The 27,638-nt window shown below is 34.4% G+C and overlaps 1 protein-coding gene across 7 annotated transcripts in view; it reads left to right on the top strand.

Moving 5' to 3' along the window:
- Positions 1 to 27,638, top strand: part of DPH6 (diphthamine biosynthesis 6) — a 197,008-nt gene that overhangs the window by 41,068 nt on the left and 128,302 nt on the right. Inside the window, exon 4 of one of the 7 annotated variants that reach the window (XM_027571278.1) lies at positions 2,335 to 2,520. The exons of the other annotated variants lie outside the window; for them this stretch is intronic. Coding sequence (XP_027427079.1) covers positions 2,335 to 2,520 — 186 coding nt within the window. Of the gene's footprint in view, positions 1 to 2,334; positions 2,521 to 27,638 lie in introns of those variants that run through there. 7 annotated transcript variants of the gene reach the window in all.

The following is a 27,638-nucleotide window of genomic DNA, read 5'->3' as shown; positions in this document are numbered from 1 at the left end:
TTGTTAAGGGGAAGTGATATTATTGAGTCAAGGATCAAAGTGATCTATCTGTGTTTGATCTCATCTCATTTCATAGCTCTCAGAATTATTTTAAATTGTTGCTACTTGAATGTGGTCTAGGGGCTGGTGCTAGTCCATGAAGTAATTGTTATTGGTCCAAGGTCAGCTATTTATAGAAATGGAAAATAAGCATTTGGAAACTTTTATGGTTGTTTGAGAGTAATTTTGTATCTGTTGAGTCTAATAACAAAAAATGCTTTGTATTTTATATCTTTTTAAAATTTCTTTTTTTTTGTAATTTATTTTAATCGTATTTTACAGACATTTCTGTCTTCAAAATTTTGGAAAGTAAAAGGAAAAAAACCTTGTCTTTAACACAGTTTGAAAAGCACTGTTCTAGGTAACAGCTTTAATCTATGGTTTGTTTGAAAAAGAAAAGACATGATCTATAGCTTGAAATTACATTCTAATCTAAACCTGTTTCTAAAGATAAAGTAGGAATTCGTATATTTGGCTACTTTGTCAGTTCCTTGGTTCTGTGAGAAAAGGCCCTAATTGAGCTCACTTGGGGGAGAGGGCATTTTTCATTTTTTTCTTATGCTTAGTACTTTTCTCAAGAATGACACATTTTAATTAAGTCCTTGATCCAGGGTAATAATAGCATGAGGAACCTGTCCATCATCTATAGTTACAGTCTGTTTCCATGACTTATCAAAATAGCTAATAAGACAATTAGCATTTTTTGTGTGTGCAAACTGTTCCCTGGAATAACAGAAAATTAAAAAAGAGAGAGAGACAACAACAGAACAGTACTGTTAATTCCAGATTAATAGATTAATATAATAGATTTTCCATTTATAGAAAATAAAGGGAGCTTCAATGAGATAATATTTAAACCAGTTCAGTTTTTAATTTTTCTTTTTGGGTGAGTTGGGAAGTCTCCTTCTATAATATATGTTGTAAAGGAGTCTCATATGAAGTTACCCACCCTAATAGGGTCTTTGAAAATGTCTATATAATTACCATCTACCTCTTCAAACTAATCTCTTTTTGGGATCCTCTAATGTAGCATTTGAGAAGAATTTCTCACTATTTTTTGGATTTTTAAAAGCTGGCCTCCAAATAGAGAAATGGGCTAAGGATATGAACAGGCAGTTCGTAGAGAAAGAAATCCAAATGGCCAAAAAACATGCAACTTCACTAACTCAAAAACGCGGCTATCACTTTGGCAGGATTAAGAAATGATACTGGTTTTGAAGCAGTGGGTATCCTATGTGCTACCAGCCGCCCTATAAATTGGTTCAGCCTTTTTGAGGTAATTTGGCAGATCTCATCAGACCCAAAAAATAGACTCCCTTACCAAGCATTTCCACTTTGGGAAATTTATTCTAAGGAAATAAAGATGTATTCAAAGATTTAGAAATGGCTGGCAAACTGAATTATGGTGTATCTATATAGCATCAAAATGAAATTATAGAAATACATCTGTGTCTGTTATTTTTTTTTAAGATTTTATTTATTTATTTGAGAGAGAGAGAACATGAGAAGGGGGAGGGTATAAGGAGAAGCACACTACCCCCTGAGCAGGGAGCCCGACACGGGACTCAATACTGGGACTCCAGGATCACGACCTGAGCTGAAATCAGTCACTTAACCAACTGAGCCACTAGGGCACCCCAACATCTGTGTATGTTATTAAGAGAAGCAAATAGATTACCAAATACCCTGAATGGTATATGATTATATTTTTGTAAAACTTATTTGTAGAATATATGCATAGAAAAATAATTGAAGGACATATTTTAGATCTGCATATACAAAGTAATAAGAATGATTATATAATTTTTGCACAATTGAATTTTTAAACGTTTTTCCCTCTAACGACCATACACTGTATTTAAAGCTTCTTTGTCAAAGATTTGGCCTCCATTTTAAAATGCACAGAATGGTTTAGGAAGAGAGGAAACCTGAGAATCAACAGGATGTCGCCATTCCCTAGGTTCTTTGCTGAAGGTTCATGAGGAGCCTGTTTTTCTTTCAGTGCTTGTTCTTGAAAGCCATGTTTGAGTTTTATGGTTGTTGTGGGGTTTTTTTGTTTTTTGTTTTTTTTACTTTTTTTTTCCTGTGACAAATGCCTGTCATTTTCTAAACAAGAAAGCCAATGTCCCAGTTAGGTGTGTGGAGTTCTTTCATTCATTCCCATTCCTGTTGTGTTAATACTGAATAAGCAGAGACAGCCTGACTGGTGGTGAAAGATGGTAAACCAGCCTGAGGGCTTTTTCTGGTCAGCCCTAAACCTCTGATTGCCACGTTTTCCTAATTTCCCATTTCCAGGGCATCACTAGAGTGACCTTGCTTGCTGAATATGATGCTCCGAATCTCCAAGATTTTCACATGCATTTGGAAGTGGGCAGTCAGGCAATTGTTTACAGGACTCCAAATGAACTGTGCACTCACAGCAAGTTTGATAAACACACATTTCCTCCTTTTATCAGTGAGATTGCAGAATGTGAAGTATGAGTTTCCAGTTTTACTCATTCCCCTCAACCCTTTTCCTGTTTAAAAACTTAGACATACTAATTGGATGCTGATCTGTCCCTGTTTTTTTAGTCTGTTTACTGATAGTTGATGATTTATTCTAATACTTACCTAGGCAAGGTTTGGCAGTTCTTTAAAAAATAAACTTCCCATGTATTCAACTTAAAGGAGATTCATCCCAAGGAATGTAATGTGAGCACTAATTAACAGTAATGACTGCTAATCACTTTGCTTTTTATACTCCTTTAGGAGCACTGCTATTATCCAATGTAGTTAAGTAAAATGCTTGTATATGAATCAACAATGCTGCATCCTTTTAGCAGCTATTGCTCACAATCAAGCTTTGCATAAATTAGAGTTAACTAAAATTGATTTTAATATGTTGCGTTTGTTTCTACAATAGTAAACTAAAATATCTATTTAAATACACTGAATATTAAAAAGACATTACCTGATTATTTTTTGCAGTCATACTTAAGGTAGATGAAAAGCAATATTGCAAATAAATTTTCTAACAGTTTATGACATTTTCTCTTATATTTCTTCAAAATTGCATGTGACATATTCTTCATAGGCACAGCAACATTTTAATTTTGTTGTAAGCATTTTATCAGATCAATGAAAATCAATAGGCTTGTGTTTAATTTTTCTGAATTTGTGCATTTACTTCCTAGAGGATCTTACAGTTTCTTTAAATTATATAGCCCATTTATATAAACTTGGTTCATAGGATTGTGCATTCAGTGTTCATTTTATTATGTTTGGTGTGTTATTAGACTATTATAAAAGCCTTCTGTTTATTTACATGTATTCAACATACCTGCAAACCACCTTGCCTCAGGAGGAGACTAAGCAAAACTCATAAATTAATAATTTAAGGGAGCAATACTCAAGTAGCATTTTGGTTAACTTAATAAGTTACAGCCTTAGAGTCAGTGCTGCCCATTTTAACAATGCTTTACTTTTGACTTTTATTGGCTGAAAATAACTTGTTAAACCGAGGCTTTTGTCGTAAAATGAAATCTACGTACCATCTGAAGCCCCTACCCTTTTTTTTGATTTATGAGTAGGTTGACATATTATTGAAGAATTTTTAACACTTTCACAGTTCTGCACTTTGATTTCAGAGAAGGTGCTAATCTCTCTGGAAGTTTGAGAGTGACAAAATGAGTTGTATACTGTTTTTCTAGGGAATTTGAGATTCTTTATTAGAGGCCTTAGTTTTATGATGACATGTGTATTAATGTTGATTTATCTAATATGTGATGTGGCATTGTGATCTGATATGCATTAATGGAGTATCCTCCTTTCTCATTTTACGTGTTATCTCTAGTTGCCTGGCCATGATGTAATTCTTACAGCTAATGTTAGTGTTTCTACAGAGGTTAAGCAATTTGAGACATTATTTTTATAAATTATCAAAATAAAATAACTTTCTTTCATTTTTGTATTATTTGCAGTATCAGAAATTTAAATTTTTGGTGAATAAGCAAGTGGAAAAAAGTGGTAGTGTAATAAAAAGCTTCATATTTTATATACTGGTCTTATGTAATACATTGCAAACATGTATTAAAAAAACCCCTGGCACTGTACTTAATTAATTTAGTTTCAAAGAATTGTAGCAGGAATGATGTGAGAGAACAGAAAATGTACAGAAGCTTAATTGAATGCTATTCATATCTAATTATAATATTTGTGAGTTGTAACTTTAAAATTTTGTATCCCCCCCCAGTACTATTGCACAATAGCACGAAAATGCATGTCTATGAGAAAAAACCTGCTTTTTCTATTTTGCTTTGAGTTTGAGTTCCTATGTGTGTAACAAAATTACGTTTAAAAACGGTGAGGATTTCAGTTTTGATTCTTTTTTTGTTTTGTTTTTTTTGCGGTGTGTTTACTTTCATGCAAGAGTGATTGATCTGTAGCTGTCATTTTACCCAAAGAGGGGACAAATGGAATTGGCCTTTTAGACAAAAGTATGCAAACAGAGTGCATTCTTTCTGTTGATGGAATTATGGAAAGATTGCATGAGGTGCCACATTCATTTTCCTATTGATTGTAAAAAGGATTCTGCAATGGGCTCCTGTTTCCATTGGATAAGGAGGTGCTATGATTAGTTACCTTTCTCATGAAAGCACTACAAAAGGAAATGCAAAATGTGTGCCGTGCAGTGTTCTCAATTTGACAGTTGTTTTTGTTAAGTTTTTTTTTTTGGTCCCAGTGAAGTCCAGCCTATTTTAAAAAAAGTACATTTTGGTTTTATCCCTTATATTAAGCTTGGTAGATTTTCATGCATTTGACCCTTTAAGAAATTGTTGCGTTATAGCTTTTCTAGGCTTCTATTGTAAAGCTTCAAAGCTGATGCAACAGTGCCCTCTGTAGTCTTTTAGTGAACAGTAGATACATGTAGATGATTTGAAATATTCAGGTAGGAAGCAGGATATTTAAATTTAATTTTTGTGCAGACAAGAGACTCCTTTTTCCTAAGTAGACATTCTTGTTTTTCACTAGCGGCTTTACTTTAAACAAAGGGAACAAAGGACCATTCTGAGTTTTCATTTAGAATTATTGGCTACCTCTTGTTGTTACCTAGTGGTAAATCTCAAGTTTTATCAGACATTCATCAGAGTAATTTGAGATAGAAGGAATCTTACAAGCTGTACTGTCTCTTCATGAAATATCTTTTTGAAGTTGAGTTCCAATAGGAGTATTTTAAAAAATAATTTAGTTCCTTTGTACTCATGTCTTCTATTTAATTAGAGCCTAAGTGGGCTGCCTAGAACTTAACTTTTACTTGTTCCTGAATTGGGCAACCCAGGCTTTATACAGGACATTATTTAAATTCAAACCAAGGGAGTTACACAATGTCTAAAGTATTTGTCATTCATTAGCATTGATTTAAATTTTAGATTTGCCTTCCTTTCTTTATTGGTTACCTATTTGATTATATATATTGATAGCTAAATTTTTCATTGTAAACACAACTTTATGTGAAGTTATTAAATGATAATAAAAGCAGGTGTCATATTTAGCTGTGATTAGAAGTGAATAATTCCATGGGCTAAGTTTATTTTGCTTCTGAAAGTGTTTTAGTAAAAAGGGCATGGGCCCAAATCCTAGCTTCTCCATGTATTCACTATGTAATGGTGAACACATTTCTGAATTTCTGAGCCTGCTTTCTTATCTGCAAAATGGGAGTAAAAATAGCTTATCTTTTGAGGTTTTTGTGAGGGATTAGATATATATTAGTTGGCCAAGTTATTATAAATGTCCAAGTGGTTACTTTGTTCCAAAAATCACAGCGTGAAGGTAAATGGCATTGTTTTATACAAGGAAGTTTTAATAAAAATCCAGAACACATTTAATGTACTTTAGATTTTTCAAAAATTTCCTTCTCATAACTTCTGATGGTTTATGTGAATCTGAAAGCGACATGGCATTTCTTGGTAATGTGGACTGATAAAATGAGGTGCACATTAACTTTCAATTCTTTACAGACTTCATCCCCAAACTTCTTAAATAAGCCATGTTTATAAACTTTAGTGGACATTTACCCACAAACCAATATTTGGCAACATGTGAAAACTGATAATAAATGAAACTCAAGGAAAGAGTCTTTTGTTTTCCCTTAGTGTATCTGAGAAAACTTAGGATGCTTTGCATTTGCCTGTGTTGTCAGTAGTAGTCTAGAGCCTTTCTTCATATTTTCTAGGTAAGTGGATTTTGCTTTCTCTACCCAGTTACAAAAAAAGACTGATTTATAAAAAACAGATGAAAATGGAGCTTTTCTGGTTGAAGTGGAGATGGGGGCCTAAAGTCTCTCTTTGAAGGAACAAAGTTTAGAAACCACTTTACTATACCATATATGTATATGTGTGTGTACACATATGTTCTCTCTTTGTCTCTTTTGTGCAGAGGCTTTGTTCTTTGGTTTGAATTCAAAGCAGCTGATTCTTTACCTGGCACATAAAAGATGCTCAATTAATATATGCTAAATACAGAATTTTTTTTAATATCAGGACTTCCCTTATTGACATAGAATATTTGAGATACCATATGTATTAAAATGCACAGTTTAGTGTGTCATTGCACTATTAGAGTAATTGTTTCTATGTGAACCATTTAGGCAAGCACATTTCAAGTGTAATTCACCAATTTATTTTTTAGGAATTAACTTGTGACTACAAATAATAATGGGAAATGAATAAAAAATATTCAGAACTTGTCTTCAAGATGATTAAAAGCTGTTGCATTCCACAGTGATGGATTTAGCTACAGATTCAGACACTTCAAGTGACCTGATGATAAAAATAATCTTGCACAAAGAACTTGTGAATTGAATTTTCTCAACATTGAGTAAAGCATTATTTTTCTTGTAGAGTTCTTATTTGTGCTTTATATTAATTTTGAATCCTGAGTTTAATATTATAATAAATCACATTGTTTTTAGTATATTACTTGGGTTAAAATTGAGAACTGTGGAAGTACCTTTTTTTTTTTAGACATTATAAAGAAGGAACCAATGTTTTAAACTGATAGAATGAAACTGAACAAGCTTTTAATAAACCAAATATGGTAGTTTTAAAAAAAAATAGCGACCAGTTGCAGTAAGAATCATGTTTAAAATTAAATTCTGGTTTATAAGACTGACAAGATGCTGTCTACCAAAAAAAAAAAAAACGAATAAGGTATTTTTCTTTGCGATGAAAGTACCAAATTAAGAATCTGCTTAATTAAAATAATGATAAATGTAGATTACATTACTGAAGACAGTGAAATACAGCTGCTCTGTCTAGTGAGAGCCTGCATAATTTACCAAGACTGTACAAAGAAGCAATGGAGCAGCCACTGCAGACTGTTAGAGGAAATGTCCTGTTTATTCTACATACATTTCTTTTTTTAATTAAAATGTCAATGATAATTTTATAGCAGTCCTCCAAAGAAATCCTTTAAATTTCTTCAAGGTGGTAGAATATGAGACGAGATCATTGCTGCTGAATGAAACAGATTAAACCCAAGAAAAAAGTAACATTTTATTCTTTTTTATTAATTCAGCTTTCTTTATTATGAGTTAATATTGAAGTATGTGATTTTTTTTAACATGAGTCTTGCATGAGAGAATCGTGGCAAAATCTTTGAATATACATTTTATTTATTAATCTTTTTAAGCCGCAAGCAAGATTTGGGTGGGGCTATAAGTAGCATTGCTTATACATAAAGATATAGGTATGTATATTGTGGAATTCTCAGGGTGGGACAGACAGCTCTGGGTCTATCAGGATTAACTGGATGGTATTTCCTCCTCAACTCCATCACTGGATTGTAAGAAGGGACAGTATGTTGCACGTATCAGTGTCTGAGACCAAAAAGGTTGAGAACCCGTGTTACACTGTATATTTTCATCTTTTACTTTAATGATGTCCAATGATATCTTTATAATTACATATATTTAGGGAAATCAGTATTGTGTGTAATAAGAAATGCTTTTTTGTTTTTTGGTTTTTTGCCTACAAGAGATAAGTGGGGCTTCTGGTGTCAGATGTGTCTGTGTTCTAGGCTCTACCACATGCTACCTATATGACCTTGGTTTAGTTAACTTCTCTACACTTTGGCTTTCACATTTGTAAAGTTGGGGTTAGTGATAGTACCTATATCATAGGATTGTCATGAGCATTTAATGGGATAATCCATGTGAAATAGATCATAAAGGAAGCCTCAATAAATGTTAACTATTACATTAATAATAATAATATTTTTTTTAAGATTTTATTTATTTATTTGACAAAGAGAGACACAGCGAGAAAGGGAACACAAGCAGGGGGAGTGGGAGAGGGAGAAGCAGGCCTCCCACAGAGCAGGGAGCTGGATGCGGGGCTCCATCCCAGGACTCTGGGATCATGACCTGAGCAAAGGCAGACACTTAATGACTGAGCCACCCAGGCTCCCCAATAATAATAGTGTTAACTAACGTTAATAGTATTGTTAATATTATTAATAATATTATCCAAGTTACTAGATAAAATGTTTCTCTTGCATGGGAGCAATGGAGCATTGCTCATTCTTAACTAGTTTAATAAGATCATTTTTATCTGTCATGGTTTCTCTGTTGATCTGGTTCTCAGAGAAGCTAACTGTCCTGTGAATTCAGGAATAGTGTGGTAGAAATTCTCCTGTTCCTTATTTTGTCTTTGTCTTTCCTCTTAGTCATTCATGTATCAGTTGCTTTGGCATTGGCAAATATCAAGTCAAATTTTGTGCATTTCAATATGTTTGTTTTGGACTTTGCTTTAGCTGGATACCAACTGGAATTAATTGAATATTTTCCACAGTTCAGTTTTTCTATAGGGGCCCATCTACTAAAATCTTCTTATTGGGAAAGCTTTGTGGGCAGAAAATGGACACATCACCAACATTTTGGAAAAGTTTATATGAGAAACAATATGAGGAGGAACTTCGTCAGATGATTTTATTCTATATGCCTTTTTCTTTGAACTTCAATAAAATGATAAATTCTAGAGGTGCAAAGATAAGAAGTCACACAGTATATAACTGTTATTCATAGTGTTTACACATGCTGTATGAGTTGTAGAATGTTAATATACTTTTTTTTCTCTTGGTTTGTTGCAGGCTTTTTTCTAGTTGCTGGAGATGTAGATTAAGGCGCAGTGCCTATCTCAAGGAGGGAGAAGGTTACTGCTATGTATTCATCACAGTTATTATTTGTGGTGAATTCTTTGCTCTTTTAAAAATACTCCATATTCCTTATAGTGTACCTCTTTGTTCCATGACTTAGCATTCATCCTTCCTCATCTGGCCATTGTTTTTGAGTTTCTCCTAAGAATCCTGTGATATTTAAGGCGCTCAGTATTGCACTATCTGTGCCTGTTTGAGAATTATACTTTTGATTCTTGATTTGGCTTATACTTTTGATTGATACCTTGAAATAACTTATCATTTATTCTTAGCCAATTCAGCCTTACAGTCTCTAGGTTTCTTCCTTATCCTTGTCCTCTCCAACAGAGAGCAGATAATTACATATTAACATCGTTTTTTAATGCTTCCACCACAGTACTACTATAAGGTGTTTGCCAAAATATGAAGTATGATTTAATACTAAAATTAAATCAAACTTTCAATTCAGTGTATCCCGAGATCATTAATTAGACTGTATTTACTTTCCTATTTTAAATTAGTTGTTTTGGAAAGCCAGTGAGTGCCCCCCACCATTACTTAAAGAAGCATCTTCACATTTATTTCAGACATTCTTTAGGGCCATCATAGACTAGGTTCTGTCAAATGCTAGGTAATATTATAAATTTTAATTTTAGGTTAGTATCAGTGGGTCTTGTTTTCAGCTGGAGTTTTTAAGCTTTTATACTTACACAGAAATTCTGTCTTCATCTTGATTAGCCTGATTTTTCCTTCATGCTATTATGCATATTGTTTTTTCTCAGACTGTTATTTGTGTATATTTTAGACAAAACAATGCTATATAACAGATAAAACTAATCTAGTTTGTGAAGATTTTACATAGTTAGAAGATGTAAACTTATGTTGATGTTTTCTGCTTTATTGTTAATTGATAATTACCAATTCCCTACTGTGTGTAAAATCATTGCATTCACTGCATTATCTGTTTTATATAATGCCTTTAGTGTGGCTACTCTTGAACCCATGTTTTTATTGATTTGAAATCAACTGATCCATCAAGCAATCTGAAATAGAAATGATTATGAAGCATTTACAACCAAGGAACGTTAATGGAAAGTATAGTAAATTACAACAAACTTACTAATTAACAAAGTAGCTAAAATATTGTTTTATAAAATATGCAATTTGTGAATTATACTCATTTTTAAGTATATAATTTTCATTATCTGCACAGTTTAAAGATGTTTTAACTCTGAAAAGAAAAAAAGCAGTCTTTGTAGTTATCAACTTTGTAGAAAACAAAATGAGGATCTATAAATTGTGTTTTGTTATGATTTGATAGTAACCAGTTTCTTATATTTAACCCAAGATTTGGAATAAGCCTCCTAAAATATATAAATATAAATATAAATATATTTTACTTTCTGCAACTACTTGATGCTTTTGCATGGTAAAAATAACACTGGCATTGATGATATCTCCTTTGCTTTCTTTGTCTAGTTATTAGATTCTAATAGATTGGACTTTTCTTCATTCTTTTATTACACTTTCATTGTCTTTATACTTACCTATCTGTGTTTTTTATCCGTCTTCTACCTTTCAGGTAGTCCAAAAGCTTCTTTCCTCTGGGACTAGGTTCTTAGTACTCCTCTTGCAGACACACACACTTTCTCTCTTTAGTGAAATAGCTTTGTTGTGACTTTGCAGGGTTCTCACCCTTGTTCTTCATGCCTTGTTTTTTTTTATCTAAATTACTCCTTAATATTCTTTGATACTTACAGCTGTTTTTTAAATTAAGGAAAAGACATGAAAGTATAAAAAAATGTGAAGATCTTACTCAAAATTCAGTCATTCAGAGTTAACATTTTGACATATTTCCGCACATATATATTTAACATACTGTCATAGATACACACACACACACACACACACACACACACACACACACGTATAATCATTTGTATATATAACTTTGTAGACTTCCTTCTTTTAACTTAAAATATCAGGAGCATTTTTCCATGCCATTAAAACCTCTTTGTGAACATAATTTAATGACTACTTCCATCATGTAGCTGTATAATAATTTCCTTAATGATTCCCTAATTTTATAAATTAGGTTGAATCTAATTTTTAGTATAAATTATAGCACTTTGATGTGGGTACATCAATTATTGTCTACATTTAAAAATATTAATTTCATAGGACAGATTTCTAGATATAAAATTAATGGATCAAAGTATATGATTACTTTTAAGACCATTGATACATATTGCCTACTTGATTTCCATAAATAATATACCTATTTATGCATGCATTATTTATATTTTGAAATTCTAAGTCTTTGTTTAATGTATCTGAAACCTCAACTTGGAATTCTATTTTTACAGTTCCTGGCATGTGGTGAATACAAGCTGGGAGTAGCATTCTGCCCATCTTTGACTGCGTTTTACTCTTGGAACAAAACCAAAGAGATATGTGTTAGGGCAGCTCAGTCATCTAATGCAAGGCATAGGGTGATTTTTTTCCTCCCCATATTGTGAGAAGTCATTTTCCAGTGTTTCAGTGAGATTACATTCAAAAAATGATCAGTTGAGAAGTGGGCTGAATTTTAGTATATTGTATACTAATGTGCCAAGTGGATGAACACAGATAAAGACATAGTAACATATATCTATATTTTTTAAGTTCCAGATATAATGTTAATTATAACTCATTTTTTCTGACAGGTTCTATTTTGTGACTAGCCACATTGTATTCTCTGGCTATCAACTGGTTTATTTTCTATTGGCATCATTAAGTTTGGCAGTATTTAGAAATTATTTCTAATTTTTTCGATAGACTATTGGATTAATCATAGGAGATTAATCATTTGGGGTATATCAAGCATAATCTTTTAGGCATATTTCACATTCTACAAATTATTATTGCAGGTGTAAGCTATGACTTTATGTTCACTAAATATCCCATAGAAAATATCTTATGCTTTCTTATATTATTAATGTCATTAAAAACAATAGTGCTACTATTTTGAATTTAGTGGACTTAGTATAATAACAATAATAATAGTACTATAATAATAGTAAGTTCATTTGTAAGAATAAAACAGGTAATGTTGATTTTATGGTAATTATAACTAAATGATTATTTAGACTTTGGAGAAAGAATATTAGATCACCTTTTTAGTATTATAACTACCTTTTGCTGTTGGTCTCTTTGCTTTCTCAGAACTAATTCTTTCTGTGTTTACTTGTATTGTTGTATAATTAGTATTAGGGGATAACAGCTTCTGTGACAGACTCTGTTTATGTTATACTTATTTCTTGGTAGTTTCTTGTTAGTAATATGACCAGCATTCCAGCACACTTGGGCTTGTATGTATAAGAGGGGCCTGTGGGAGTGTTTTTGAGGGTGATATTGCTGCTTCTCTCCAAGCGGCTGGGTTTTCACTTTGTTTCTTCTCCTTTCAGGCTCTAAACTTATCTACCTCTGTGCACTGTGCATACTTCGTAGTTCCATTCTCTTCTGATTCTTTTTCCTGTCACTTCCATTCTGTTTTTCCCATCTTCCTCTCTCATCTGCTATATGCATTTGGGCATGCACGTGCACACCTCCCTCTACGTGAATTTTCAAGTGTTAAAAAACAAAGATTGCAGGGTCTAGATCTAATTTAGTTGCCGAAGTTTTAACTTACATTTTCTCCCTGTTTTCTCTTTCATTATTTAAATTGTGGTCATCTGTAACATTTAAGGGTTTTTATGAGTACAAGCTGTTCGTCCTTAACTGCTCTCTGTCTCTCAATGAAGAATACACAGTGCAACTAGAACAAAATTTAGACCAGGGCTTCTGAAACTTCAATATGTAGATGAGTCATCTGGGCATCTTATTAAACATTCAGGTTCTGATTCAGTTGGTCTGGGTGGAGTCTGACATTCTTCTGACACGTGCCTAGGTGATGCCAGTTCTGCTGATCTGAGGCCCTGCTGTGGGTGGTGAGGTTTTAGACTCTGGTTCCCTTCTAACTGAAAGTATCGTTTATTTAGAACAGAAATATTTGAATTTAAAGGTCAGTTTGTTCATTCACTGGCTGTAAGAGTCTAATATTTACAAGGATGAGGGGCGTACAATTTCTTTTAAAAATGTAATTTGCCATGTTTCTACAGTTCTCTAGCGTAGGCAAGTGTAGAGCCTGGTGATTTAAATGATCTGCGAGTCTTGGATATTCTGTGATGGCCCCATGTACAGCTTCCCTGATTTAGTTTGCTGCTTAGTGCAGACTAATGATGATGTGTCTCGGGGCTTCTTTTGGTGATGAGATTTAATGATATGTCATCTCCCATTGAAAAACTTCTCTTGTGCAAGTTCTGGGAGTGAGGGTGAGAGGTGGGAATTGGGACCAGGGATGGAGGCGCCAGTGTAAAGGAGAATTGAGTTACAGCAGAGAAATGCTTTGTTCTTTCTCATCATGGACAGCTGGATTGAAATAAATTACCTGATGAAAGTGAGAAAATCACCCATTACCTACACAGGAGTTGTTCCCATTATGCTTTTAAATAAGATGTGTTTCATGTCTTTTAAATAAAGAGATCCACACAATTTCCTGTACAAAAATGGACAGCTTCCGACAAAAAGGACGTATCAGAACCTGCAACAGAGTGACTAGAAGATGGGCTGATTTTAGAACGGAAATGCTATGGCCAGCTTCTGCAGGTTGGCCCATTATTTGCAATCCATTAGTCACCATCAAAGCACCTGCATCTTTAAAGTGGGTAATTGTAAAGTAGCTCGAGTTATAACATTGTTGAGGAAAAATGATCAAATTATCTAATGTAGTTGGTTCCTGAGGTGGCTGAAGCCACGTAGTCTGTTATAAACTCAAAGAAAGAAATGTGGGAAGCCTTTCCCTTGCCAGTAAGCACCATGCTTGAAAATTAATTGTATTTTAATTTATGACCAAAAAAAATTTCATCTAGCATGGATTTTGCTTTTTCAAACCATTTCAACCATTATTTTAGAACTAGGTACAACATTTAAGTTATATTTCCAATCTTATCTGTCGATGTACTTTCAATGAATATAGATTGCCCTTTCTTTAGGCAGCCTACATTTAAAAAGCTTATGTTTTGCCATAATACAGTAGAATTATTTGTGGTAATGTTACAGATTTCTAAACTGCATGAACATTATCCTGCTGTTTTATTGTTTTATAATGTAAAAGTAAATGCAAGCATTAAGAAATGTGCAGTGCTGTCAGGCTCCTTCAGGATTTAAGAAAATTGCCCCAACTATTGAAGAACTGAAAATAATCTTTTAGGCTGCAAAGAGCAGTTGTTATAATATTGCCTAACATTTTGCTTTCTTTTTACTCTAACCATGGTGGTGATTTGAGTCAAATGCTAGGAGAAACTCAGATTTTATTTGATTTCAACAAACTGCTATTGCTTTGTAAGAATTACATATAAAACATCATGGTTAAAAAATAGGAATATAATAGAGGACTCATTCTTATTAACTTTGCATAAACCTAAACCATAAATCTGTTTATTGGAATGCTAAAAATTCCACAGCTCAATTTCTTGATCCAATTTATAAATTTGATAAAATAGGCATAAATAGTATATGTTAATCACAAAACTGAAATTATGTTGCCCTGCAAGCTCTTCATGAAAATGAAACAAACATACATATAAAATCTTAAAGCCATACCTTCCAGAAAAGTTCTCATGAAGCATTTTGGATTTTTAAAATGTAAAGAAGGAGGTATTCCTTACGGTTTAAGCCTTTTTCCTATCTGTTTTAAAATATTTCCATTTAAATGCAGATTTTGATTTTCCATCTGGGACTAAGTAGAAGCCATTCTATTACACTACTAAAAGAATAATCCACTTTAACACAACATTTCTCCCTAAAGGGATGGTCTTTTCTAGTCATAAGGTATTATTTTTCTCAGAATGATATTAACATTCATGATGTAGCGATTTTATCTTGATTTGAAAGATGTTTTGTTCTGGCAGTAAAAGGGATTAGGAGAATGTCCTTTGTATCCTGTTGCTAAAAAAAATAGCCTTACCTAGCTCAAGATTAGTTATTAGTAATTTTCGAAGAGTTTTGGGGTGGGTGTATGGTTTATACTTTTATAACATTAAAATCTTTAAGCCCAGCAAAATGGAAATGACCAGATTCATTTAATGGAATTCTTAAACATTGGGTTGTACAAATATATTTTTTAACAGATCAAGTTTGAAAATTCTGAACGTGTTACACCATTTTTTGCTTTCATTTTCTTTTGCCTTGTAAAGAAGCCTTTTGGGTACATAAAAAAAAGTGTTAGAGCAACTAGTTACTGCATTCAGTGTCATAAATGTGTTGATTTTTTCTCACCTTCTAAATTTATTAAAACTTTAAGATAAAGAGGGATTACATTAATTAAATGGAACGTCTCAGAAGAAAAAAGGCTCTATAGGCCTCTGCTATTTGTTGGGCAAAGTCTTGGCGTGCAGAATGTAGCTATCCAAGGCTTAAAGCACGTTGGGACCCTGTGTAGGATGCCAGCGCCATGCCCCTAGGCGCACTGTCATTCAGCCCGTGGATTAATTAACCAGAGGCTGCAGAGGCTCGTGTTTTCAGTCAGCCCATTCTTGAGGCAGATAATGCAAGGTTTTTAAGACCTTGAACATTCAAAAAAGTTTTTTTCTTTACAGAATCAGAGTGTGTAGTGACCCTTATTCTAGGAATCTTGAAATATATATACAGTATAAGATAGATAGATAGATAGATAGATAGATAGATAGATAGATAGATAGATAGATAGATGATAGAGGTATTTTTTCTCTTTGCATGTGAGTGATTTTAATGGATTAAAAACCTTAAAATCCAACCAGAGTATGACATGTATAACCCTTAGAGAGATAATTTTTCTAGTGGCAGTGTGCATCCTTAAAACTTCCTAATTAATGGATTTATTAAATTATGCTGAGTAGTGGACTCTTAATTATGATTAAGACTTAGGAGATTTCAACAGTCAACTTAAAAAATACATTTTTGTATCTGATCATAAACTATGCTTATTCACATTTTCATTAAGATTACTTTTTATCTTCAGCAAGGACATTTCTATTCATACATGCATAGAAATATTTCAAGATGAATGAAGATTTTTACACTTAGTGTTTTGTTTAAGCAACAGTTTTAACTTTTAACATATCTTACCTGTATATTACATTCATCTTTTGGAATGAATACATTAAATTTGTTTTTTTTTCAGTTTAGCTTATTTTATAATTATATTAAACATTATTGATAGCTTATGGATAAAATATTAATAACTATTTTTTAAATATAGAGGAAGGTCTGTGTTGATCGGGTAATGTTTTATTTGTGCCTTAAAATGAGGAAAGAACGAGGACATAGCTAAATGCAAAAAAAGCATGTTTTCATTTTAATTTTTTTAGCAGCATAGATACAACTCCCTCCCCCAACCCCCAGCCTTTTTTCCCTGACACTGTCAATTTGTTAGCATTCTCACTGGAATTTATTTTGTTGTAGTAAATAAAAGACAAGTCATTATTAAACAGATTTTGCTGTTAATTCAATGTATGATTACCCTTTGCCATAGGTACTTTTAAGGGCTTTTATCCAAAATAAAATTCATTAAAAATGCAATTAAAAAAATCTATTGTTAATGACTGCTTGAGTGACTGGCTCATAATTGGCTCATTACAATAAAAAAGCAACTGTTTAAAAATCCTGACAATGAGATACAGTACAGACTGAACAATTCATTGTAAGGCCCTATGTGATTACAGGATCCTGAAGGTGAAGCAGAGAAGCATGCAAATCTGAGACTCCAGTACAACTTTCTCTTTTACACCAGTACAGTGAGTTCATGTCATGACCTAGCATGGGCTGTTGAAGTAGGAGCCCCTCTTATTTACAGTGTCCCACACTGAAGAGTAAACTTAGGTAATATATTCCACTTTAATGCTAGCACTCAGACTCCTCTTTGTTTCCCTTCCCCAGAAATCTTTTCAGTTGACTTAGATTACAAAGTTGTAATCAGGAAATCTTTAGTTCTGTTGGGGCTAAACTAACAAAGACAATATTGTCATACAAGCCATCATTATTACCTGCCCTTTTGTTAATGCAGGGAAGCATGTAAATAGCTCTTTTTCAAGCTCCAGAATTTTTATTTAAGCATTCCTAAAGATTTGTTTGTGTTCCAGTATTTTGGAGATTTATTATTTGTATTAAATTATTTTTAATTAATTAATTTTAATTCATTGTATTTTTAGGCCATCGATCCTAAGTAAGATAAAAATATAAACTCGGTGATGTAGGAGGAAAAGTAAATTGTGCACGATAAGGTTTTTCTTAACAAATCAGAGTTTTATTTCTCTTTTGTGTCTTGGACTTGGCATACTATGGTTTTAATAATGAACTTTGCTATGTTGAATGTCAGCTGTTCTCTGTAGAGTATAAAATCTTAAAATTCTGACAAGTGTAAATAAGAATGGTTAATAAATTTCTGTTCAGAGTTCCACATATAAGGTAAAAATCCTAAGTTTCAACAGTAGTTTAAAGGGTGTTCTTTAATGAGCCCTATATTTCCAAAATGCTTTTCCTGCTTAAGGCTAGAAAAACAGTAAAAGTTTAAAGACTGATCACTTCTGCTTTTGTTTAGTCTACAGCAGCAATATTAATGTTGCCTTTGTGTTCTGGTGAGTGACTTAGGTGTAATTTTTCATTATATGTATTAAAAGTTGAATTATTTTGAACTCTGAACTTAGACCAGCCCTTATGTGGACGCTCACATATAAACAACACAGTAACTTTAGGATCAGAATCACTCATATTATTAAATGCAATCAAAGAATGTTGATACTAGAATTTAATATAAATTAGGAAAAAAAACTGTCAGTGAGATACTCATCAGTTTTTAAAGAAATAAGACATTTAATTAACTTCATCATAGTGTAGATAACCAAACTGGGTATTTCATCATTTCCATACTCTGTGCTACTTTGAATTCCTCTCATCACCTTATTTTGTAATCTTTACTTTTTTTTTTTCTTAGTAGAATTAAGAGGAAATGCTTGCAGAGGAAACAACCATTTAAAGCATAGTGGAGGGGCGACCAGGTGGCTCAGTCAGCTAATTGGCTGCCTTCAGCTTGGGTCAGGATCCTGGAGTCCTGGGATGAAGCCCTACATCGGGCTCCCTGCTGAGCAGGGAGTCTGCTTCTCCCTCTGCCCCTCCCCCTGCTCATGCTCACATGCTCTCTCTCTCTCTCTCTCTCTCTCTCAAATAAATAAATAAAATCTTTAAAAAAAAACATAGTGGAAATCACATTGCTTTATGGTTGAGTTTTTCTTTAAAAATTTACTTTATATGGGCGCCTGGGTGGCTCAGTTGGTTGAGCGACTGCCTTCGGCTCAGGTCATGGTCCTGGAGTCCCGGGATCGAGTCCCGCATCGGGCTCCCTGCTCAGCGGGGAGTCTGCTTCTCCCTCTGACCCTCCCCCCATCATGTACTCTCTCTCATTCTCTCTCTCTCAAAAATAAATGGATAAATCTTTAAAAAAAAAAAAAAAAAAAAAAAAAAAAAAAAAAAAAATAAAAATTTACTTTATGCAGTTTACTTTTATTCTTATAAGTAAAACTTAAGAGGAATGTGTTTCCCACACTTGAGGCTCAACGAGACAGCTTCAGTCCACCTCACATTTATATTTAGTCGGGCATGTAAGTTGATGTTGTTGTGATTTATAAATATGATTTAATAAGCCATTTGGTAAATGCCATGACTGTGTCATACCAGAGCCAAAATATTTTATATATCAAGGAATCAGTGTGGGGAAACTATTGAGACTTAACACTTCCCTGTTTAGTTCATGGGGATATTTTGTAGTACTTACAATTTGATGGCTATTCATTATCAAGTTTTGTGGCTCAGAGATGGCCTAACATTTATGGTTTCTTTCTGTTTTCATGTATTTTATTATTAAAGATCGCTTGTTTAGATGGTAGATTTCTTTGCTCAGTGGCACTTCCAGAGAAAGGATCTGTACTTGTATTAATATTTAAACAAAAATATGCTGTGTGTGTTGCTAAGTTTTTAGGCATTTCATGGGCAAATAATGATTAATTAAGATTATGGTGTTTTCTGTGATGTATTATGATATATTAATTTACCTTCCCATGTCCAGGGCACATTGATTTTGAATATTAAAAAAGAGCTACACCTATTCATTCATCATATGTGTTCTGAGTGACTGCTCTTGTTCTGGGTACTGAATACAAATAATCAATAAGATAATATCCCAGCTCTCTGAGAGCTCATAGTCTAGATTATTAATGACAATACAATCTTATATTATGACAATAGAGTTATTACTTTTTTTTTAACAAATGTTTTGGGAACATAAGAGGTAGGAGAGAGAGATTAGCTTTTACCCGGGGAAGGGGCACATGGGCAGTTGGGACAATACAGATGAGTAATGATTCATCAAGACAAGAAGATTAAAAATGATTTTCCAAACTGAGAGGACATTATGTGTGGAGCATGGGATGTGACAAAGTATGGCACATACTTCTTAAAGTTTGGTGACTGGAGGGTATGTAAAAGAATGGCAGCAGTAGGAGTAAGAAGGTAATTTGGGAACAGGTTATGACAAACCTTGTGTGCCTTACTGAAGAATTTGTAAACCCCATTCTGTAACTAATGGGGAGTCATTCAAGATTTGTAAGTTAAGAAGCAAAGTGGATAGAGTTGTATTTTATAGTAAGGTAGAGGAAGCAAAGGAGAGGAGAGATGGAGTCTGGGTCTTTCAGATATATTAAGGTATCTTAAAATAGGAACTAGAAAAAATAAATAGGGAGAAATCAAGACTAGATAAATTGATGGTAGTGATCATCAGCATATAATTAATAATCAAAATCATGTGAGTAAATATGGGGATAAAGTGTTGCACAGTGGGAAAGAACATGGACTCAGATACCTGGTTTCCCAGCTGCCACTTTCCAGCTATGTGACTTTGGGCAAGTTATTTTACCTCACTGTACCTCAGTTTCTTCTTTCAGAAAATGGGGATAAAAATTGTCTACCTTATGGGGTGCATGGCTGGCTCAGTTGGTAAGCATGGGACTCTTGATCTTGGGGTTGTGAGTTCAAGCCCCACCTTGGATGTAGAGATTACTTAAATAAGTAAACTTAAAAAAAATTGCCTACCTTATAGAGTGGCTGTGAGGATTGAATGAGTTAATATAGTGTTGCTTATTATTATTGTTACATGCTATTATTTAGGGTTGAAAATAGATGTTTTGTTTTTCCCCCATGAAGTGTTCTGTTAAGGAGGAAGAGATGGCTGATCAATAGAAGGAAAGAGTTTTGTAAGATGAGAGAGATTGGGTTATGTTTATCAATTAAGAAAAAGCAGCCAATAGAAAAGTTACTCAAGGCACAAGTGATTGAATAAGATCCAGAAGATATGGAAATGATTGTGTGCAGAGCACAGGTTGGTGGGTTAGATCTAGGCAGAAGAATATAGTTATGTTTAGAAATGAGAAACGGAATGATAAAGGACTATCCATCCAGTAGCTGCTATTTTGCTCTGTGATCTTAGAGGCAAAGCCATCTCCCTCAAATGAGTAGAGATGATGGAAGTAATTAAAGGATTTGAGGAGAATTTCAAATATTTGGAACGATCTCTTAGGAGAAAGGAAAAGGGGACTGAGGATTGCCAAACTGCCCAGAGCCCATGTGTGGTTGGAAACCAGAAATTTGAAAAGGAGACAATCTTTCAAACTTAATTTTAGTTAAATTGAAAAGAAAATTAAGGATATTTGATAGTAAGATCTCTCTTTTAGGAAGTTACTTATATCGAAGGTAAGTAATAAATGTATTTTATTATGGAATATATAAATAAAGCATTTCAGAAATTATTACAGACAATAACTGCTAAGTAAAATTTCTATGAGAATCACCCTCTATACTTCGGAGGGGAGAATGCAGCATTACTATGCATTTAAACAAATACAGCTGCTCAAAGACAATATTTTCTGGGCAACAAACAACAGATGATGCAGTCACTCTTTGATGGTCACTTAATGTATCAGTGATGAAAGAATCACATGCCAGAAAACAATTTATAGGGTGCCTGGGTGGCTCATTTGATTGAGCGATGGCCTTCGGCTCAGGTGATGGTCCCAGAGTCCTGGGATCGAGTCCCACATCGGGCTCCCTGCTCAGTGGGGAGGCTGCTTCTCCCTCTCCCCCTGCTGCTCCCCCTGCTTGTACTCTCGCTCTCTCTCTCAAATAAATAAATAAAATCTTTTAAAAAAAAAGAAAACAATTTATAGAACCAAATGAATAGTCCTCCCACCCTAGCATTAGTAATGAGACTAAGTAGACATAGATGCCTAGACTGCCCACCTAAATGAATTAAAAACAAAATGAGACATCCACAAATAAGTTAAATAAATGTGTGCATAACAAAGTTGCAGTTTTTCTGTATTATGTAAGTTGTTTCAAGAGTTATTTCATTAGTTTTTTTCCAAATATTCCTTTTTAAGTGTTTCTCCTATATTTTATTTTAATTTTTTTAAGATTTTATTTATTTGATAGAGAGAGAGACAGCGAGAGAGGGAACACAAGCAGGGGGAGTGGGAGAGGGAGAAGCAGGCTTCCTGCTGAGCAGGGACCCCGATGTGGGGCTCGATCCCAGGACTCTGGGATCATGACCTGAGCCGAAGACAGACAATGGCTCAGCCACCCAGGTGGCCCCTATATTTTATTTATTAAACATTTTTTAGCATGGAGAGTAATCTTTAGAATACTTTCACTTAGTATACATTAATTTATATTACAAAGGATTATTAAATAACCCCAATGTCAACTACTCACTTTTTTTTTTAACTTGTGAGAGATTGAGTGCTTATAGTTTGGACTCATAAATAGAAAACAATCAAAACTCTGGGAGATTATTTGTCAATAAAGGGAGAGAGATTGGAAATAGAAATGCAGAGACTCTGATATTTTGTTTCATTTCTTCTCACTCTGGTAACTACCCAAAGTCTCATTTAATGCTTAACTTTTTTTCTTTTTTAACTTTTGATTGACAAAAATTTCAAGCATGTATAAAAGTAGAGAGAATAGCATTATGAATCCCCACGTAGCTGTCTCCAGCTTCAATAATTTTCAACATAGAATGCTTCACTTAACGTGTACAGATTCCTGTGATGTCTTGGTGCCGATATGATAATTAGCTGTATCTTAATTATAAACATAGAAAAACCCATAGTAGCATCTAAAATTAAACATCAGTTTGCATAAACAGGCTTTGAAGGAGTAAGTTTCCTGCTCCCACCCCCCAGTCCTCTAAGTGAGCATTTTAAAGCTATTGTTTTCCAGTTGGGGCCATTAAAGCATCATAATTCTAGGTTATTTATCAAATGAGAGATTAAAGTCAAGTTAAGAATATCTACTAACTACATGATAAGAATTGGACTTATTTTGGGAATGCTAAACTTAGATTAGTTAAGGTCTGGCTTGAGAGCATCTTTGACCCATTGAATAATCCTCTTACCCTGATTATGAAAACTCTTGAGAACTATTTTAAAATATAGCCACTCTTAAAAGTACATGAACAAAATTTAAATCAGAATAGCTTTCTACTTTTCTCCAGAAGATAAATGTAGTAATTTGAGTTTCTGAGGTTCCTTAATGAAGGAACAAAAATACGATTAGAATTCTATTTTATGGTTAATTTTTGAGGAACACATTTCACTGTATTTATTTGAAAACAAACAAACAGCTGGGTTAACTTTCCAGAAAAGTAATATGCAACTAATTTTTCTGTTTCTCATCTCATGTGAAACACGATGAAGGTTCCTAGAAAAAGTTACAGTTGTCAGAAATTGACCCATGTCAACAGTTTAGAGAACTAATTGAGTTTTTCAACTGAGCTAAACATTAATGCTAACAGGAAGGCTGCTCTGGCATTCATGAGCATCACTTTGCTCAAAAATAAAGAAACATGATAATGAGAGGCATAGTTTTCAACAGAGTGTGATATAAATGTGAGAGGAAGCTTCTAATGTTTTTCCATATCTTAGGTTGTTATTACTGTTGATAATTATGAAGTTGAGGAAGCAGTTTTTGAAAAGAGAATGAGCAATGAGACAGGGATAAAAGGGGAGAAATAATTGGGCAATCTTCTGAATGGGGAAATTCATAGAGTGCATACTCAAACTAAGACCTATTTTTATTTAATGTTAAAAGTTAATTATCACAAAAAGAGAGTACATGTTAAAATCTGCTAGCTTAGAAGAGTTTATTCCTAATAGAAACAAGATGCTGGAAAATAGCCAGGTTTGTGTGGGCAGGGTGGCTTGTCCATATTTGAGCTTCCCAGTTACTTGTTAAGTGAATAAATAAATGCTAGTGAATAAAGCACTGGGAGTTTAGGCTTCGTGTGAACAAGTATATAGTAAAATACTGCTTTTAGGACGATAGGTTGAATTATTATTTAAATCATGGCAGGGATCCCCAAGTCAATATAAACTTGTTTGTAAAAATAGCTCTGGCATTCAGTCTCCTTGATCACCAGGTTGCATTGCTAGCAGATGCAGTTCTAAGAAAAGATAGTGAATATCAAATTAAAGTGACTTAGATCATATTGGGCTCCTTGTTAGTATGCTGAAAATATTTGCAAGGTAGGGAATATTGCACCCTTCCATTGACCATAACATTATGATTCTACTTATGGAAAGTATATGAAGTTCAAGACTGAAAATAGCAAGCTTCTGATCAAGGGAGAGCCTATTGTTGTCTTCCCAGGATAAGATCCATCAGCATCATAAGGGGTGATTATGATAACTGATTATGTTGTGGTGTAAACACAACATATCCATTATTCCGTAAAAATAGAGGGCTTACTTAAAGGGTAGGACCAAAGTGTTTCTCATATTAATCATAGAAGTGAACCTAAAATAGTATGTCAACTTTAGCTTCACCTCTTACCTCTCAACTTCTTGACCTCTTGGCACTATGGAAAACAAGTTACACCATTGCAGTCTGTGACCTTGCTGACATCCAGAATACTGCATGGTCCCTTTAGCAAGCTGGTTGTTATGGGCATGTTATTGCCAGGAACATCATTCCTGCTTCTGTTGACACTGCTGCCGCTATTGGCAGGGTACTTAGTGAGTTAAATGGGAAGCTCACCAGCATGACACCCTTGCCCCGATGACCAATAGGCAAACCTGCCAGACAGTTTCCAAGAAAGTTATAAGGCAAGCATCTGCTAGACCCATAACCTGTGATTTCCTTTTGCTGTTGTAACTGGTATTCCCCTTAATACTTAGTTGGCCACGCTATTGACATTAGGGGCTTAGGGCCTCTATCCCATAGTAGTAGGCAGGGACCATCTCTCTTAACTCTTTCCTCTTCCAAAACCATAGAAAATTCCTATTTCAAATCTAAACCTTTTGCCAGATTTTTATAGGGGTGGAGTAAAGGACAGAGATATTTCTGAATTCTGTGTTGTTAATAAAATCTGCACTTGGCCCAAATTTGGTAGGTTGGGACAGAGGAAGTATTGACATCAGTCTAATTTTTTTTTTATTTTTATTTTATTTTTTTTAAAGATTTTATTTATTTATTTGACAGAGAGAGACACAGAGAGAGAGGAAACACAAGCAGGAGGAGTGGGAGAGGGAGAAGCAGGCTTCCCACGGAGCAGGGAGCCCGATGCGGGGCTCGATCCCAGGACCCTGGGATCATGACCTGAGCCGAAGGCAGACACTTAACGACTGAGCCACCCAGGCGCCCCTCTAATATTTTTTTTTAAAGATTTTGTTTATCCATTTATTTGACAGAGAGAGAGAGCGCACACACAAGCAGGGGGAGCAGCAGAGAGAGAGGGAGAAGCAGCCTCCCTGCTGAGCAGGGAGCCTGATGTGGGGCTGGATTCCAGGATCCTGGGATCATTACCTGAACTGGAGGCAGACGCTTAACCCACTGAGCCACCCAGGTGCCCTTTTTTTTTTTCAAGATTTTATTTATTTATTTGAGAGAGAGAGAATGAGAGATAGCATGAGAGGGAAGAGGGTCAGAGGGAGAAGCAGACTCCCTGCTAAGCAGGGAGCCCGATGTGGGACTCGATCCTGGGACTCCAGGATCATGCCAGGTGCCCCTCTTAATATGTTTTTATAGCCGAAAAGATACATTAAATCTCATAATAATCCGGAAAAGAACTTGGGGGGTGGAAGAAAGAAAGGAACGAAGGGAGAGAGGAAGGATTCTACTTTTGGATAAGCTCTGAATGTCCTGCCCTTAGACTATTTCGTTTGATTCTGGTCATAACATCTCAAGTGAAGCTTTGGCCATAACAAAAGGAATTGGAAAGGAGTGTAAGAAGGATGAACAACTTCATTCTGTATTTTGTATTTTAGAGCTGGAAAGAGACAAATTTAGGAAAATCAAGAAGTATAGAGTGACTTTCTCAAGGAATAGCAAACTACAGGAACTTGCTATTCTAAGAGGTATATAACATTGTGGGGATGGTTAAATAAATAATCCCATTAGGTGGGATATTTTATGCAGCCTGAAAGTAGGTGCTAAAGCCTATATTTTAACATATACAAGACTATAACAAGATACCAAATTACATATGCACTTTAATAGCATCTATGTAAAAGCAACTATGGATAGAGACTAAAAGGGAATATAACAAAAATATAAGAATTTGGGCTGTGTTAGATAGGAAATTATAATTTGTAAGACTTGGCATTGTGGAAAAAATGTGATAACGTATCAGGAAGTGTCTGTTGTTTGGAATTACATAGAAATTATTAAGGATCATATTGTGCCTAATCCCACAGTAGAATGACCCATTCCCATCAATAAGGAGGCATGTACTTCCTGCTAGCAGCAGTTTCTTAACTGTACTTCTTGGAAGTGGAGAGATGTGGGATGGAGTGAGGGAATGAGAAGAAGATTCCTGGATAACCTAATCTTACACTTTGATAACCATTTGACAACCTGTGCAGAAATATGTTTCTTATGGGTAGTCAGGGAATAAGGGAATTCTCTGATTCTCTCCCAAGAAGTGATTTGATTTTTCAGACTGAGAGTAGGGAGGAGAGGAAAGATGAGGAACAGGAAAGAGAGAAACTAGTACCCCTATCAGCTCATGACCTTGCCGTTAAAAATGAGGGACCTGAGACTCAGAGGGTTTTGTTTTGTATATATTTCATCATTCTAGATTTATCTGAGAAAAGCCTCCTGAGAGCTTACAAATATCCAGGAGCATAGTTAGAAAGGTATTTGAGATAATATGAAGGGCATGAGTTTTTAACTTCTGAATTATGAGATGTCTCTAAACCCAAGAGAGAGAAGGTACTAACTGTTAAGTTCAGCAGTGATTTTGCACAATGCTGGATTTATGGTCTTGTGTCTACTCAAACTATAGAAAGTGAGGAGGTTGGTTTACAGAGGGATGAACTAATATTGCATAGGCTTTCTTCTAGTGTTGAAAAAAGAACACAGCTCCCCAGCTGTGAACAATAATATACCATTTTAACAGATAGTTCTTTTGGTCTATTATCTTTTAGCTCATGTGGTATTTGGTATTTGTAAACTATTTTACTTGTATTATTTTTACACTATTGGGCAATGTTAGTAGAATAGCAGTTGTTTTTTAAATATCCGATACTTTCAGTAAATAGTTTTGAAATGATATTGGATAATTTTAACTAAGTTTGAATTAGTTCCATTTTGTGCTTTGGATTTCTTATTTATCTGACAGAGAGGGAACACAAGCAGGGGGAGTGGGAGAGGGAGAAGCAGGCTTCCCGCTGAGCAGGGAGCCCGATGCAGGGCTCAATCCCAGGACTCTGGGACCATGACCTGAGCCAAAGGCAGACGCTTAACGACTGAGCCACCCAGGTGCCCCTGGTTTTATCACTTTTAACTGATTTTTGAGTCATCCTTTTCTCTCCATTTTATTGAGGGTTGATTGAAATTTTGATATATTGGCAGAGTTAGTAGTCATTTTCCTTTTCCCCACAGAATGTAGAGATTGATGAAAAGGGTTTGTTGTTTTGGTTTGTTTTTACTAGGAATGAGTTAACCATGTTACGGAGCTCTTCCTTCTGACTACAGATATGGTTATAAAAACCTTGGGAGTACCCTTCCTGGGGCAAGCAAACATGCTGTATGAAAGAGGCACATATTTTAAAGAACAGCCAGTTCCAACTTTGCTAGATAGCTTTGTATCTTGGTGTCAGTGATGGTTTCTAAAATGTGTAACTTGTTGGAAATTCACTCTTGGAAAACAGCAAAAATAAAAATTTCAGTATAGAGGAAAACTCACTAAAACCATTTCCTGATTGCATGATATAATTTTATAGTTTGAATTCATTGTATTTCTTTTCGTTCCTTTACTTAACATTGAG

This window comes from Zalophus californianus, chromosome 6 (assembly GCF_009762305.2).
Source record: "Zalophus californianus isolate mZalCal1 chromosome 6, mZalCal1.pri.v2, whole genome shotgun sequence".
Lineage (NCBI taxonomy): Eukaryota > Metazoa > Chordata > Mammalia > Carnivora > Otariidae > Zalophus > Zalophus californianus.
This window is presented reverse-complemented; position numbering and strand designations above follow the sequence as displayed.